This window comes from Macrotis lagotis, chromosome X (assembly GCF_037893015.1).
Source record: "Macrotis lagotis isolate mMagLag1 chromosome X, bilby.v1.9.chrom.fasta, whole genome shotgun sequence".
Taxonomy (NCBI): domain Eukaryota; kingdom Metazoa; phylum Chordata; class Mammalia; order Peramelemorphia; family Peramelidae; genus Macrotis; species Macrotis lagotis.
In genome coordinates, this window is record NC_133666.1 from 6309025 (window position 1) to 6324358 (window position 15334).

A 15334-nucleotide genomic window follows, 5' to 3' on the forward strand; every position below is an offset into this window, starting at 1 on the left:
AGCTCTGATAGTCCCTATTCTAAAATCCCTCCCAGCTCCAACATTCCCTGTTCTAAGGGCCCTTGCAGGTCTGACCTTCCTCCTTCCACAGGCCCTCCCAGCCCTGGCTCTTGCCTTATGCACCAGAGCAGGAGACAGGGCAGCCCTGCAGAGGCTGGGGACCCCGGGATCCCCTTTTCGCTTCTGCCTGATGCCTGAGAGAGAGGCCCCAGAAGTACCTGTCTAAGGATGGGGCAGTGGGCCTGGGGAGCGGCTCCTCAACCCTGGCCATGCTTTTCTCCTCCCTAACCCCTTCCTCTCAGACCAGATAACAAAGACTCCCCGATCCCGCCCCTGAACCCCGCCCCCGGCCCCTGGCCCCGCCCCTGGGCCCCAGCCCGGGCCTCTGGGAGTCCCTGCCAGGATCTCGGCCCAGGTTGAGCCAATCCCAAAGGCCCCGGACGCTTTGGGGACCAGGTCTGGGAAGGGGCCAGGGCCTGGGCCCTGGGCAAAACCCGGGGCTCCCCTCCTAGTTCCCTGTGGCTTCCTTGAGCTTGGTTTCCCTAGGCTGCTGAGGGCTGGGCCCAGGAGGCCAGGTAAGCCCCTTCCTCTGGAGGCCCTTTCCTGTCTCTCTTTTCCCTCTCTCCCTTCCTCTTTCCCCTCCCCCCCCCCCCAAGACAAATAAGGTCCAAATTGTCGGTACCCAGAGGGCACAGTGGCATGGGGTTCAGTGGCAAGAGCAAATGGACCAAGTACTTGAGGATCCAGATGCACTTCTTGTGCTCTTTGTGTGCGTGGGCAAGGCCCTTTCCCCCTCATTCAAATAAAAGGCTTGGACCAAGAGACTCCTGTCCTAAGGCAGGGAGACCCTAAGCCTTTGATTTGGAGACCCTGTTCCTTTCTAGCCCTTTGAGCTCAAACCCTTTCTGGGCCTCAGTTTCTTCTTGTGTAAAATGAAAGGGTGGGACTACCTAATCTGACTCATGATGCAGCAGCAATGGCAAAAACCAAACCAAAACAAACAACCCTCTTTGGTTGGGATCTGGGTGGTAATTTGTGCTCTGTTGCAACCCGTGTGACTTTCTAGGCCCCAGGGATTTAGAGCTGACCTAGGGGTCAGGAAACTGAGGTAAAGGGTGCTAAAGGCATTTGTGTGAGATCAGAGCTAGGAGGCAAAGCCTGATGGGCTCTTCAGATTCTAAAATGAAAGCTCTACATTGGCTTCCCCTCCCTGGGCCTCAGTTTCCTTCTCAGCCAAAGTCTTCAAGGCTGGTGAACTGAAAGGGTGAATTCCTAGACAGTCCTGCTCTACTCCACCCCCCCCCCACACACACACACCTCCCAGAAGCCAGTGAGGTGAGGAGTGTGAAAGAGTGTGGGATGACCACTTAAACTATTAAAAAAGCCCAACCAGCTCTGTGTCAGAGCTCTGCTTTGATGTGGTTTCAAACTGGTAATGTGAGGCTAGGAAGCTGCTTCTGAAGGGCTAAATTTGAACACTTCCACGTTGAGTAAGCCAAGTCACAACACAGACGGTCAACACAATGCCAAGTCAGTCTGGTTTGGTGGGCCAAGGTCTGCGTTGGAACGATGCTGGTGGCTGAGGTGTTGGATGGAGTCAGGCAGAGGGGACCCCAGGGAGAAATGGACTCTTGCTCTCGTCTTGTCACTAAGGAATCCAGGCCCCCATGGGCAAATCTCTAGGCCTCAATTTCCTTAGCCATGTGTACTCAGTGGTAGCAAGGACATGGTGGATACGGAGTGCAAAATTTCTAGGTTCATGGTCCAACTCTCATACTTACTTGCTCTCTGACCCTGGGAAACCCATTTTTACATGGTGAGTCTCAGTATCCTTATTTGTCAAATGGGCAGGTTGGATTAGATGGCCTCTAAAGTCTCTCCCAACATGGTGCTTTCAAACTCTCCCATTCAATGGTCTAAGTTTTCTCCTAGCTCTGACTTTGGGTCTGCTAAAGGTCTTCTCAGCTGTGTCTTTTGGGCATCCTGAAGACACGATGAGCTCTAAGGTACCTTTCAGTTGTGAGATTCTGGGTTCCCAGCTCTGACATTCTCTGTTCTGAGACCCCTCCACTTCTAATATTTTGTCCTTCCAAAGATCCCTCCCAGTTCTGGCAGTTTATGTTGGAATTTGAGTTGAGTCTTGAAGGAAGCCAATGAAGCCAGAAGATCAAGGGGAGGATGGAGAGAACCTTCCAGGCAAGGGGAACAGCAAGTACAAAGGCAGGAAGACTAGAGACTGGGCTTCATGTTTGAGCAACTACGTGTTGGCTGTTGTAGCTGGATCATAGAATTCATGGAGGGATGGCTAATGGAAGATTGTAACTTTAGAAGGGGCCTAAGTTGTGAAGGCCTTCAAACAGAGCATAGTTTCATTGATCCTGGAGGTAATAGAGAACCACTGAAGTTTACTGAGTAGGGTGAGTCAAGCCTGAACTAAGGAGAATCCATTTGGCAACGGAGTGGATGCAAGGAAAGAAGATGGATAGGCTGAAGTGGAGGATAGACGAGAAAGGGGAGGCCAAGCATGGCACCACTGTGGCATGAGATGCTGAACACCTACCACGAGCATTTGGTGTGTGGGCAGAAAAGGCCTGGCATGCAGGACCACTCACTAAATCAGTATTGGTTGTTGTCAGCAGGCTGACTCTGGCTCCAGGTGAAGGGGATGGCAAGGCAGGGTTCCTGTACTTTGACCTTAAAAGAATAGCATGCAAATTCTCACCTGTTGTGCATATCTTCCTTGGACAGGATGCTTACGTCCCAGGATGGAACAAAGTCTCCCTACCAGGCTGAGACTTTGCCAAGTCCACCCAGCCCAGGGCTACTTTTTCCCATCTCCTTTCTTCAACTCTTGCCCCCTTCCGCACTTCCTGTTGCACTTAGTTCCTGGCGTGCACTCCTCCTTCCTCTTTCACTTCTCATTCCTAGACTTCCACTTGGGCCTTCAAGTTGCTGTTGCCCTGTAGATAGCGCCTGGTCTGTTTCCTGATGTTTGGCTAGCTTTCGCTGTTTACAGAGCTCTGCGATGGGGCCTGGCATGGGAACCCAGTTGGGCTGCACCCCTTATTTCACAAATTATGGAGAGGTGAGGGACCTGCCCAAAGTCACATGTACTCTCTTCCTCTCTCTCCCCCTTCTCCTTCCTTCCTTCCTCCGCAATCAGTATATGGCAGCATTGTATCAATCTTCAAATGCAGTTGTGTATAATTAATTCATTTGCTCAATAAACATTTATGTAGAACCCTCACAACTTAGGAATGAGGAGTTCTGACTTCATGGGGTTTATACTAAAATGAGGGAAAAAAATGTAAAAAAATGTATAGCTCTTAGTATGATGCCTGTGGCACATAGAAGGTTCTACATATATGTTGTTTTATTGTGATGAAGATGATGATGATGATGATGATGATGCTACATAGTCGATGTTAGGGATAATGTAGGGAATCAATCAATCCAAAAACCTAAGTGGCATAGGGCGGGCTTGACCCAGATTGGTCCAAGTTCAGGTTAAGAATTGGGACAAAAATCAGACATGCAGATACCATCTATAATTTAACAAAAAGAAGGTTATTTAGCAAGGACGCAGTATGTATTTTTTCAGCTGAGAACAGCTTCCTTGCCTCTGACTTGGCCGTGTTGGTATCTTGATCAGAATCTCCCCACTTCTGGTGAGCAGACTTTCATCTGGGACCTGGAAATTAAATGAACACCTTCAGCTTTAGCCTCCTTTTCCCAATTCAGTCTTGGGAATATTTCAGATTACGTCACATAGATGTTGATTCTGTGACACCATGTAACTGTACAGGCTCGTAGCACTAGAGACTTAAAAGGAACCTCAGAGGTCAACTAATCCAACCCCCATTTTATAAAGGAGTAAACTGAGGCCCTCAGAGGGGAAGGCTCAAGGTTTCATACCACAGGAGAGGACATGACTCATTCCATTTGACAGATAAGATGTGAGCTACAGAGCTGGAAGGGACCTCTGAGACTACTTAGTCCAATCCTTTTATTTTTACAGAGGAGGAAACTTAGTCCCAGGGAGGGGAAGGGATTTGCTCAAGATTTCACAGGTGGTACCAAACATTGGCGTGGTGTAAATCAAAATGTGCTTGTGGAGGACATTGAATGGGGGCAGTGGGGGATCAAGGTATTCTTGACATCAAGGTAGAGATGACATTTGAATTGGTTTTAAAGGATGGGGGGGGGGCAGCTAGGTAGCACAGTGGATAGAGGGTCAGTCCTGGAGTCAGGAGTACCTGAGTTCAAATCTGGCCTCAGACACTTAATAATTGCCTAACTGTGTGACCTTGGGTAAGTCACTTAACCCCGTTGACTTAAATAAATAAATAATCTTAAAAATGGTTAAAGGATGGGGAGGAGGTTATCATGTGGAGAGTGGGATGAAAGCCATTATAAGGGTATATAGTGAGATCTGTTGTTGTTCCTTCTTGAAGAGGACCATGACTTCAGGGAGGTGATGTCTTGACTTGCAAGTGAATTGAATTGATCAGGTCTCAGTTTGATGGAGGCCGTTCTGTAATTAGTGTAGCTAAGAAAGAAATGAGGCAAAAAATGGCCTCTTGCATAGTCCAAAGGCAATTAATCTGGAAAGGGAAGACCCTCAGGATTTCTGGTCAAGGCAGTAACAATTGCTGTTTGCATTCACTCTGAGGGAGGGCGGACAGTACTTGGTATATTGGAGGGAGTATCAGAGTACAAAGTAGGGAGAATAATAGAAGAATAGAAGAATAATAGAAGACTCTGAATGCCAGGCCAGGTCAGAAATACCAGCATGAAGGCAGTAGAAATAGGGGGGAAGGGGCAGGTACAAGGAAGGAACTCCAAGCTTGGTCTAGTTGGCCCCTAATAATATAGCCTCTTGCTATATTACAAACACTGTGCTAGTCCCTGTAGCCACAAGAAAAACACAGTCAGTTCCTATCCTCACAAAGTTTGCAGTCAAACGGAAGGTGATGGAAGATAACACACAACTCTGTACCGACAGAAGAGATCCAGAATTGGCCAGAGAGAATTTGATCATGCTTGAGGGAAGGCACTGGAAAGAGTTCTGAGCAGAAAATGGAAGGTGGAGTTAAGGAGGGCAAGTGTCCAGGCATGGGAATAACTATTGAGGATTCTGGGAAATGGGAGATTGGGTGAGGAAAAGCCTGGAGGCCAGTGTTGCTGGATCCCAGAGCACACAAAAGGGAGGAAGGGGTAAAAAGAATGGAAACAGGAAGGAGGCAGGTTGCAAAGTCATAGGGATAGTTATAGTGAGTTACTGGAACTTAATTGAACAAGGGAATGATGTGGGCTACTTTGGTAGCTGAGTGGAGGGAAGATGGGGAGAGCCTTGTGGCAGACAGAACCACCAACAGCTATTGCCATAGTCCTGGTGTGAGGTAATGAGGCCCTGCCCCAGGAGGGGGTTGTGTCAGAGGAGAGAAGGGGGTATATTGGAGAAATATTCAGAAGTAAGAAATGATGGGATTTGGCAGTAGATTGGATGTGGGGATGAGAATGAGGAGTCAAGGAGGACACCTCCATTTAGAGGCTTAAGGGCCCGGGACATAAGCCATGCCCATGGGTTGTGTCATGCACAACAGCAAAGAGGTTAGGGAGAGGGTGGCTTTGGAGAGAGCAGTTTCAGTTGACTGAAGATGTCGGAAAAGAAGAGAATAAGAGAAAAGGAAGAAGAGGCACCAATTGAAGGAGGCCTTCTCAAAGTCTTGAGAAAAGGTTTTAACAGCAAGAGGGGCTGGATGAATCACAGATGTGTGAGCCATGGGGATGTTTGTAGGCAATAGGGAAGGAGCTCATAGAAAGACTTTGAGGTTTAGTAACAAAGTAAAAGGAAGACAGAGGAGGCAGTATGCTGGAAAAAGCTAGGAGAGAATGAGGTTGCCCATGTAGAGGGGTTTGGCATCAGTCAGGGCCATCTCAGCATGGGGAACAGAATTGAAGGCATGGGAGTGATCTGACAACAGCCTCCATTTGTAGATAGGAGGCAGGATTCTCAGCTGAGAGGAGGGAGGAGGAAGCTTGAGGAGGGATGAGAATTAATTGTGGTGAAATTGTGACTTGTTACCTTGCCAATTGCCTTGTTACAGTGAAGGCCCAGTTGAACTTAAGTAACAGAAATTGGCAGTGGACCCAGTTGCCAGTGTTTCATAGTCTTCACCAGCTTTGTTCAGCAGAATATGAATAGAAGGGAAAGAAATGGGGGGAGGGGCAAGATTGGCCCTAGGATAAGGAGACTGAAGGGCCCCAGACAAGAATGTCAAACTCAAGACCCGCAGGCTGCCCAATAAGATCAAAATGTCTTTGGGAAAGGTGTAACGAAATAAATAAAAATACATTAAGGTATAACTCCATTAATTTGTGGCTTTCTATGTCAATATGTGGCCTGTGGGAATGTTTCAATTTGAGTCTGACACCCATGTTGTAAATTATTGCCCTGAAGCTAGGCCCTTTTAGACCCTTTGACTGGGCAATACTAGGTCTGTATCAGAGAAGAAGGAAGAAACCCACAGGTACAAGAATATTCTCAGTCGCTTTTTGTGGTTGCAAAAAATTGGAAATTGAGGGGAATGACTGAACAAGCTATGGTATATGAACATGATGGAATATCTTTGTTCTGTGAGAAATCATGAGCTGGATTTTCTCAGAAAAACTGGGAGGGCATATGATCTCATGCAAAGTGTAGAAAGCAGAAACAGGAGAATTGTTTATGCTGTAATAATAATAATTCCATAAATTCAAACAACTTTGAAAGACTTAGGGACTGTGAGAGGATGATGCCCGAGGACTGATGATCCAACAGGCTTACCCACCTCCCAATAGACGGGTGATAGACTCTCTCTTTTAACAGCCTCATCCACTCTTATGGTCTAGGAGTCATGGATTGAAGTGGTCCAAGTTGAGTTGTGTGTTATTTTGGACATGGAGAACCTGGGAACTTTTTTCCTTGACTATAAATATCTGTAAATTTCTGACTATAAATATTAATCAGTAGACAAAGGGAAGCTGAGAGGGAGAGAAGTTGGAAGTAAAAATACAATTAAAAAAAGAAGCCAAGGACAGAATAGATCTCAATGGACTCACCAAGGTATCCAGAAGGGGAAGGGAGGAGAGTGTAGGCGATGAAGGCTAGATGGTCATGGTGAGGATGAAGAACTGGGCTATAATAATAATAATAACGTCTGTCCTTCAATTTCGAAGAATACTATGACATCAGGGAGGTGGTGCCATGACAAGTACATGAATAGAATTTGAGTGAGGGGGCTGTGCTAAGTCACCAGTCTCACGTTCAACTGCAGGGCCATCTGGGCCTAGTGACTAGCTGTGGATCAGGGCAACTGGAGATGTCTCTGGATATGAGACAATCGGAGTTAAGTGACTTGCCCAGGGTCACACAGCTAATGAGAGTCAAGTGTCTGAGGCTGAATTTGAACTCCTATCCTCCTGACTCCAAGGCCAGTGCTCTATCCACTGTGCCCCGCAGCTGCCCCTGAAGAGCTGGACTAAGGGTTACAAGGCAGAGGAGAGGGTGAATGCCAACAGATTCTGATCAGATGGAGGAATTTCAGAGTTCATGAGTATGGAAGTTGTGCATTTGTGGGTGATGGCAAGGTCAAAAGTATGGCCATCTCTGAGAAAAGATAAGGTAGAGTGGAGGTAAACTGAGGAAATAGGAGGTCAGAAAGCATTTACTAAGGCTCTACTCTGGGCCTAACAGTCTAACGTGGGAGACAGAATGCATACAACTATGTTCAAATGAGGTAGATAAAGGTCATATTGGAGTTCACCTCAGAGGGAAGGCTTGTAGTTAGTTGGGAGAGGGACCAGCGAGGGAATGACCCAGGAAGCCCTGTGTTTAGGCAGGATTCATTTGGGAGCCCAGGGAAGGAAGTGGGAAAAGACGAGGCAGGCAGACCCTGCCTCAGACCTAGGCAGACTTAGCTGTTGCAATTGTCCAGGTCAGAGGTGAGAAGAGCCTGGACAAGGTGGTAGCAGTATCTAGGGAGAGAACAGGGCTTGAAGAGACATCATTTGGAGGAGTACCCATATGTAGGCTAATGCTCCTTACTAGGAGGGCAGGAGATGGGGAAGAGAGAAAGACTGTGAGTAAGGCACTGAATTCATTGAGGAAGGAAAGATTGCGTCCTGGGAGTTTGAAAAAAAAACAGCTGCCAGAAGCTTGTGTGATTAATATGGATTGAATGAACTTCAAACTGAAATTGTGTAAACGCAGCAGCAGTGAGGCTAGGCAGGTAAAGAGGTTGTCAGAAGAGAGAGGACAGAAGGATCCTGGATGGATCCTTGGGATACTCTTGAAATATGGTTCTGATCCAGTGAGCCTTCATCGGGAGATGTCCAGGGTTGTGTGTTTGTATGTGTATTTGTCTGTTTGTCTGAGGGGGGGGGCAGGCATGCATTATATTATTTCCTGATCTGCATTTCTGGGGGGAGAGGGACTCTGAAAGCAAGGTGGAATGTCTTGACCGCTCTGGGGATTAAGACTTGCCTCTGACTTGGAATAAGGACTGTAAAACTGGACTGAGAATCCCCTCTGGGTCTTCAAATGTATAGAGACAACTAAATCAGGATTCTGGCATCATCTTATTTGATTTTACCACAACTTTGAGAGGAGGAAGAGGCCAAGTCCTCTCTGGATCTCAGTTTCCCTTTATGTAAAATAGGATCAGACTATCCAACTGATCCCCTGCCAGCTCTGACATCTGGGGATTCTAACATTAGACTTTCCCTGGGATAAGAAGTACCAGAATGGTTCACATAAATCATTGGAAAGAATTTCTTTTTTCTTTTAATTTTTAATAACAAATTTAATTATTTTTTTCAACATATAAAGATAGTTTTTAACAATCATTTTTGGTAAGGTTTTTGAGTTCCATGTTTTTCCTCCCTCCCTCCCCTAGATAGAGAGTAATCTAATATAAACCTGTTTAGCCATGTTAAACATATTTCCACATTAACCATGTTGTAAAAGAAGAATTAGAACAAAAAGGAAAAAATGAGAGAACAAAAACATAAAACAAAACAAATTTAAAAAAAATATTTATTTTTCCAATTACATGCAAAGATACTTTTCAACAATCATTTTTGTAAGGTTTTAAATTTCACATTTTTCTCTGTTTCTCCTCTTGACAGAAAGGAATCTAATATAGGTTATACATACACAGCTATGTTTAAGATATATCCATATTAATCATGTTGAGAAAGAAGAATCAAAACAAAAATGAAAACATCATGAGAAGAAAAACACGTAATCCATAAAGCAAATTTAAAAAACTGAAAATAGTAAGCATTAGTCTGCATTCAGAATTTATAATTCCCTCTATGGATATATTCTCCATCACAAGTCTTTTTGAATTATCTTTGATTATTGTACTGCTGAGATGAGAAAGTCCATCATAGTTGATCATCACCCCATATTGATGTTAGTGTGTTCTTCTGGTATCCGTATTGGTCTGATCAGCCACAATTGGACACACTAATTTGTCTCAAACATAGTGATGTCATTTTGGTCTTTGATAATGACAGATATGAAGCAACCAAGCAACCAGCTTGTCCTCATTATTAGACTAATAGTGGTTAGGGTTTGGAGTGGACTGCCTCGGAAGGTAGTTACCTGCCTGGGACTAGACTAATAGTAGAGGGCGGGAGTTATTGTAGAGGGATCCTTATTCAGGTACAAGTTAGTTTAGTTGACCTGAAGTCCCTTCTTACCTGAAATTCTATGATTGCTTGAGATGAGTTTCTCCTTTTATGGGAGAGAGGGGAAGCTGAGACCCAAAGTGAGAAATGGGGGGGGGGGGGGGCTCTGGACCTTTGGGAAGAAAAGCAGGTGGGCCCAGTACTCCTGAGGGGTTTGGAGAACCCAGAAGGAAGGGGGCAATTCAAGGTAGCTCAGTGGAGCTGTGACTAGAATACCAGATCTGTAGTCAGGAAGACCTGAGTGAAAGACCAGTCTCAGACACTTCCTAACTGGCTGTCCCTGGGCAAGTCATTGTACCTCTTCTGCCTCAGTTTCCTCAACTATTCAATGGGGATCATAATAGCCTTTCAGGGTTATATTTTGAGGATCAAATGAGATCAGATTGGTAAAGCACCTAGTAGATTCCTTAATACTTGTCTTTTTCTCTTCCAGTCATAACTTGGGTGTTTTCCATTTTTTCACCCAGCTACCTGAGGGCAGGGGTGACCTTTCTCTCTGTCTTTGGTATCGTCTGAGCTCTTAGCCCAGTAGCTAGCCCCCAGGAAATGCTTAATTCCTGGTAATTGACCATAACATGGTCCTTCTTATTTTAGGTAATAGGGGAGAATGTTTTCTGCTCTCTCCCATCCTCCATAGAAACATCAAAATGCTTTTCACTCTTCTGTTTCTTCATTAACAATGTAGACAAATAAAGGATTAATGAACTATATATATATATATATATATATATATATATATATACATATAATTAAAAACTCTATCAATTAACAGGTGTGATGGCAGCTGCTTGTAATTTCAGGCACCGGAGAAGCAGGGGTTGATGCAGATTGGGTGTCTCTTCCTGTTAGCGTTTCTCTCTTCACCATCATCCCTCTGGGTCACTTTCTCAGTCCCATTTTCCAGACTCCAGACTGGGGCAAAGAAGGGATAGACCCCGATTCCCTCTCTCTTCACTTAAGAGGCCTGGGGAAGGTGAAGCCCCTTGATCTTTGTGAATTGCACCAATCCATTGGGATCCCCAAAGGTAGACCAGCCTTCTTGAGTTTCTGGCCTCTAATTAGAGAGGGCAGTAGGCAGTTACATAGTCATTAGAGGCTGGTTGTTGTAGCGGATCACAAGTCAAGTCTGCATCAGGAAGGTAGGAATGATGCTGGGGTAAGAGATCAGTGATCTAGCACCTTGTGATGGTTCATCACAAGTCAGTTGATCCATCCCCCCCATACCTCACATGAAGACAGGCTGGAATTGGCACTACCCAGAGGCTCCCAGTCCTTGGATCCAAGGGACACATATGGTGTCCCATAAGTCTTCATGCAGTTTCAAACTAGTTCAAGCCGTTTTTGTTCTTCTCCATGAAATGAAGGTAGTTAGACCAACATGTCTTAAAGGGTCTTGCCAGCTCCAAAACTTCTTGAAGTATGGAGCAGAGTTACTGGGAGAGGCTGGCACATGGCCTTGATGTTCTTGCCTTCCAGTTCATCTTTCTTTTTCCTTCCCCAGCACTGGGCTTAGGATACTCCTTGGCAATCTCTTGAGCTACATAGACTGAAGGCTTCTTTGATATCTCTCTTGTAGGACAGCAAGTGCCCCTCCACGTGCCTGCCAGAGAAATGCAGGCCATGGACCAATGGCAGCTTCTGGGGTCCCTGCTCTCTATCCTGGCATTGTGGCCTTATCCAGCTCAGGGGGTTACTCGGGTCTACTATGTGGGCATCCAAGAAGTCACTTGGAACTACTTGCCGAAGGAAAGGAACATCATCACGGGCAAGTCAGTGGAAGATGACAAGTAGGTGCTACCTTGAGTAGGATTGGGGGGTGGGGGTGTGTGCCAAGGGGGTGAAGAGCCCTGGATATTCTGGTCTCTACCATGGGTCAGGGAGTGGCCTCCTGGGAAAGAGGGACTTAAAACTGGAAGACTTTAGATATCTTCTAATATAGCCCACTCATTTTACAAATGAGGAAAGTGAGTCTCGGAGAAAAGTGACTTACCTACCCAAGGTAAGTATTTTGTTTTTGTTTTTGTTTTTTGCAAGGCAATGGGGTAAAGTGCCTTGCCCAAGGTCACACAGCTAGATAATTATTAAATGTTTGAGACCAGATTTGAACTCAGGTCCTCCTGACTCTAGGCCTGGTGCTCTATGCATTGTGCCACCTGTGTCCCCCCAGCCCCCAGGCAAGTCTTAGTGAACAGCAGAATTAAGATTTAAAATGAAGTCCCTTGACTCCAAATTAGTATTCTACTATTCTTTAGGATTCTAATGTGAGAATTATTGGTACCACTAATCATTGTTAACATTAAGGTTTACCAAGGAGCAGCTAGGTGACACAGTGGATTGAGTGCTGGACATGTAATTAGGAGGACCCGAGTTCAAATCTGGTCTCAGACACTTCCTAGCTATATGACCCTGGGCAAGTCATTTACTTTGTTTACCTCAGTTTCCTTATCTGTAACATGAGCTGGAGAAGGAAATGATGAACTAGCCCAGTATCTCTGCTAAGAAAACTCCAAATGGGGTCATGGAGAGTTGGTACAACTGAAAAATGTCTGAAGCAGAGTTTGCAAAGCACTTTACCCATGAGAACCCTCTGGGTAAAGTATTATGAATATCAAGAATTCCACTTTAGAGATGAGAAAACTGAGGTATAAAGAGGTGAAGGGACTAGGCCAAGGTCACATAGCTAGTAAATAGAGGAGTCTTTTGACACTAAGCTCTCCATAGCTGCTTGGTGTGGGTAATCACAGGTGCTCACTTTTCTTTAGCCTTTACAATCTAGAACATGTTTTCTAGACAACCACCCCACGAAGGTATATGGTACCCATTTTGCAGATGGGAGTGTGAAGCCCAAGTTCACAGTCTAGTTTCAGATTCCCATCTTGACTTTGTTCATAGAGACTCACTTTGGACCTCCAGAACCTTGGAGTTTGGGGCCAGTCATCCAAAGCCGATCTCAATTCTGTGACTTCCCATAAACCAGAAAACAGGGCTGGACATCTGGCTGCAGCCCAGTCTTTCAGAAAGAGCCCATCTTCCCCTTAAGCCCAGTTTTGGTATCCCAGACTCTCTGGGTTGGAACAGACTGGCCAAGGTCACTTCAGCCTCTCCCCTGCCTCAGACCTCACTAATAACCAGCTGGGTAGAGCAGAAGATTGCTGGAAGTGAAAGCAGTAGACTTTGAGTTCAAATCCCAACTCTTTCATGTATTAAGTATGTGACCTTGAGCAAGTTACTTCCTTTTTTCCAAGGCCTCCTTATAAAATAAGAGGCTTGGACTAGTTGGTCTCTGAGGTTCCATCCAGCTCCAGATCTAAGATCTTGTGTGTGACCTTGGACAAGTCACTTCCCTCTGGGTCTCAGTTTCCTTCTCTGTATAATGAGGACTAGCTAGACTAGCTAGACAATGTTCCTTTCAGGGTTCTAGGTGCCTAAGACGCAGTCTGCTCACTATTAAATGGGGACTATGATCAGCATGTTATCTACCTCCCCTGGTTATTGTCAGAACAGTCATTGACCAACCTCAGGGTGCTAGAGAAAGAGTTCTTGACTGGTATCCATGACAGATTTCAGGGAATTGGAACGTGGATGGGAAAAAGGGGGCAGGTTTGTTTCCTCTAATCTTTTATTTTGTTTGTATTTTTTAAATGATCCTGAGAAGACATTCATGGATTACCCCAGATTCACTAGCCAGGGAGCCCAGTCTGCACTCAGGAAAGACAGGTTGCTATTTCACTTCTCCTTTTCTCTCTCCCCATAGTGTGACTGCTGGTTTCTTGGAGCCCGGCAAGGACCGAATCGGGAGCATCTACCATAAAACTGTCTATAAGGAATACTCAGACAGCTCCTACACAACAGAGGTGCCCAAGCCGGCCTGGCTGGGCTTCCTGGGCCCAGTGCTGCAGGGGGAAGTGGGAGACATCATCCTGGTTCACCTAAAGAATTTTGCCAGGCGCCCCTACACGATCCACCCCCATGGTGTCTTCTATGAGAAAGTCTCTGAAGGTCAGCTGGCATGCCTTTCCTCCCCAAGCTGGGCCCCTCATCCTGATTGGAGGGAGTTCTGAGGGCCTTTCCAGGCCAGTAGTCAGGACATCTGAAGGTCAGGTCTGACTCTGCAGTTGCCAAAATGGGCACTTCTCTTGACTTCTCTGGGCTTTAGTGGCCCACTCTGTAAAATAGACCTAATAATCATGTTTGGCTTACATCAAGGATCAAATCTGTGGTTTGGGGGAGAGTGCTTGGAAAATTTGGAAGTGCTGTTCACAGAATTTGAAAGCCAAAGGGAACTTTAGGGTTCCAACAAAGAAACTGAGGCCCAGTGTGGACTTGCCTGAAGTCATGCAGCAAGGCAATAGCAGAGCTGAGACCTGAGCCCAGATCTGCTGGCTCCCTATTTTTATGTTACACTTTGATATGACCCCAGGGAGCAGATCAGAGAAAAGGAAGGGACTCAGACCCAGGCCAGTGCTGACACTATTAGAGAGAGTTGGCAACGATTCTGGCCCCAGGGTTTTCAAATTGCCATCTTGCGGAGATCCTAGAATTTAGTGCTGGAGGGGACTGTGTATGTATGTTCCTCATCTGGGTCAACTCCTTCTATTGATCAATGAGAAACCAGAGAAAGAGAGAGGGAAGGATGACAGGGAGGAAATGAGATAGGAAGGGAGAGAAGAAGGGAGGAAGGAAGAAAATCACTTCATTATATATAACCTGAAACAAAGGAAAGCTCTGCTGGGCCCTGGACTGGAATCCTGAGATATAAAAACATCCACCAAGCATATGCCTGTCTACAGGGAGTTTAGATTCTAAAAGGGGAACCCGAGCCTGAGGCCTGGATCCTGGAAAGAACCCTAGAAGGCTGCTGTTTAGTGTTGGGGAGGTCTCAACCCTGGCCAGGGAAAGGAAAGGCCCAGGTAGGCTACAGGAGGTGAGCTACAGGGCTGGAATTCCAACTTGGCTGTAATGATGCCTAATGGAGAGGTCTTTCCACCACCCTATCATAACTGGTCTGTTCTCTTAGCATCTTGGACCTTAGGAGCTCTTAGTGTTTGACTACTGGGTAAAACCCTTCTCACCTGGGAGAATTGAGGCATGGGGCAGGGTGGAAACTCCCTCTGGTTGGTGCTTCCTAGATCCAGAATCCCTCCTCCCTCAACTCAGGCGACATTGGGTGTCTTGCTTCCTAGATGAATCTTCCCTTCAGCCTCCTCATGCTGGAGCAATTCTGTTTACCAGGTTCCCTATACCCAGATGGCACCTCTGGAAGGCTGAAAGCAGATGATGCCGTTCCCCCAGGGGGGAGCCACACCTATAACTGGACTATCCCTGAGGGCCATGCACCTAGCCATGCTGACCCTGCTTGCCTCACCTGGATCTACCACTCCCACGTGGATGCTCCCCGAGACATTGCCTCTGGCCTCATTGGGCCCCTCATCACCTGCAAAAAAGGTAGGGTCTCCTAGGGAGAGTTCGAGGATAGAGCATGGGGTATCTGTCTGCTATTGCTGTCAGCCAGAGCCCTTTGAGCTGTTGGCATGAGGAAGTTGGCAGCTGCTGCCAAGAGCCCTAAATAGGACGCCAACTTCTTCACTCTGAGGCT

General features: G+C 46.2%; 1 protein-coding gene across 1 annotated transcript in view; it reads left to right on the plus strand.

The window, feature by feature from the left end:
• The first annotated feature begins 391 nt into the window (after positions 1–391).
• HEPH (hephaestin) overlaps positions 392–15334 on the plus strand; it is an 83426-nt gene continuing 68483 nt past the window's right edge. The window contains exons 1-4 of the mRNA XM_074199882.1: positions 392–575; positions 11315–11525; positions 13493–13737; positions 14971–15183. Of these exons, the coding sequence (XP_074055983.1) occupies positions 11350–11525; positions 13493–13737; positions 14971–15183 (634 nt within the window). The 5' untranslated portion in view covers positions 392–575; positions 11315–11349. The remainder of the gene's footprint in view (positions 576–11314; positions 11526–13492; positions 13738–14970; positions 15184–15334) is intronic.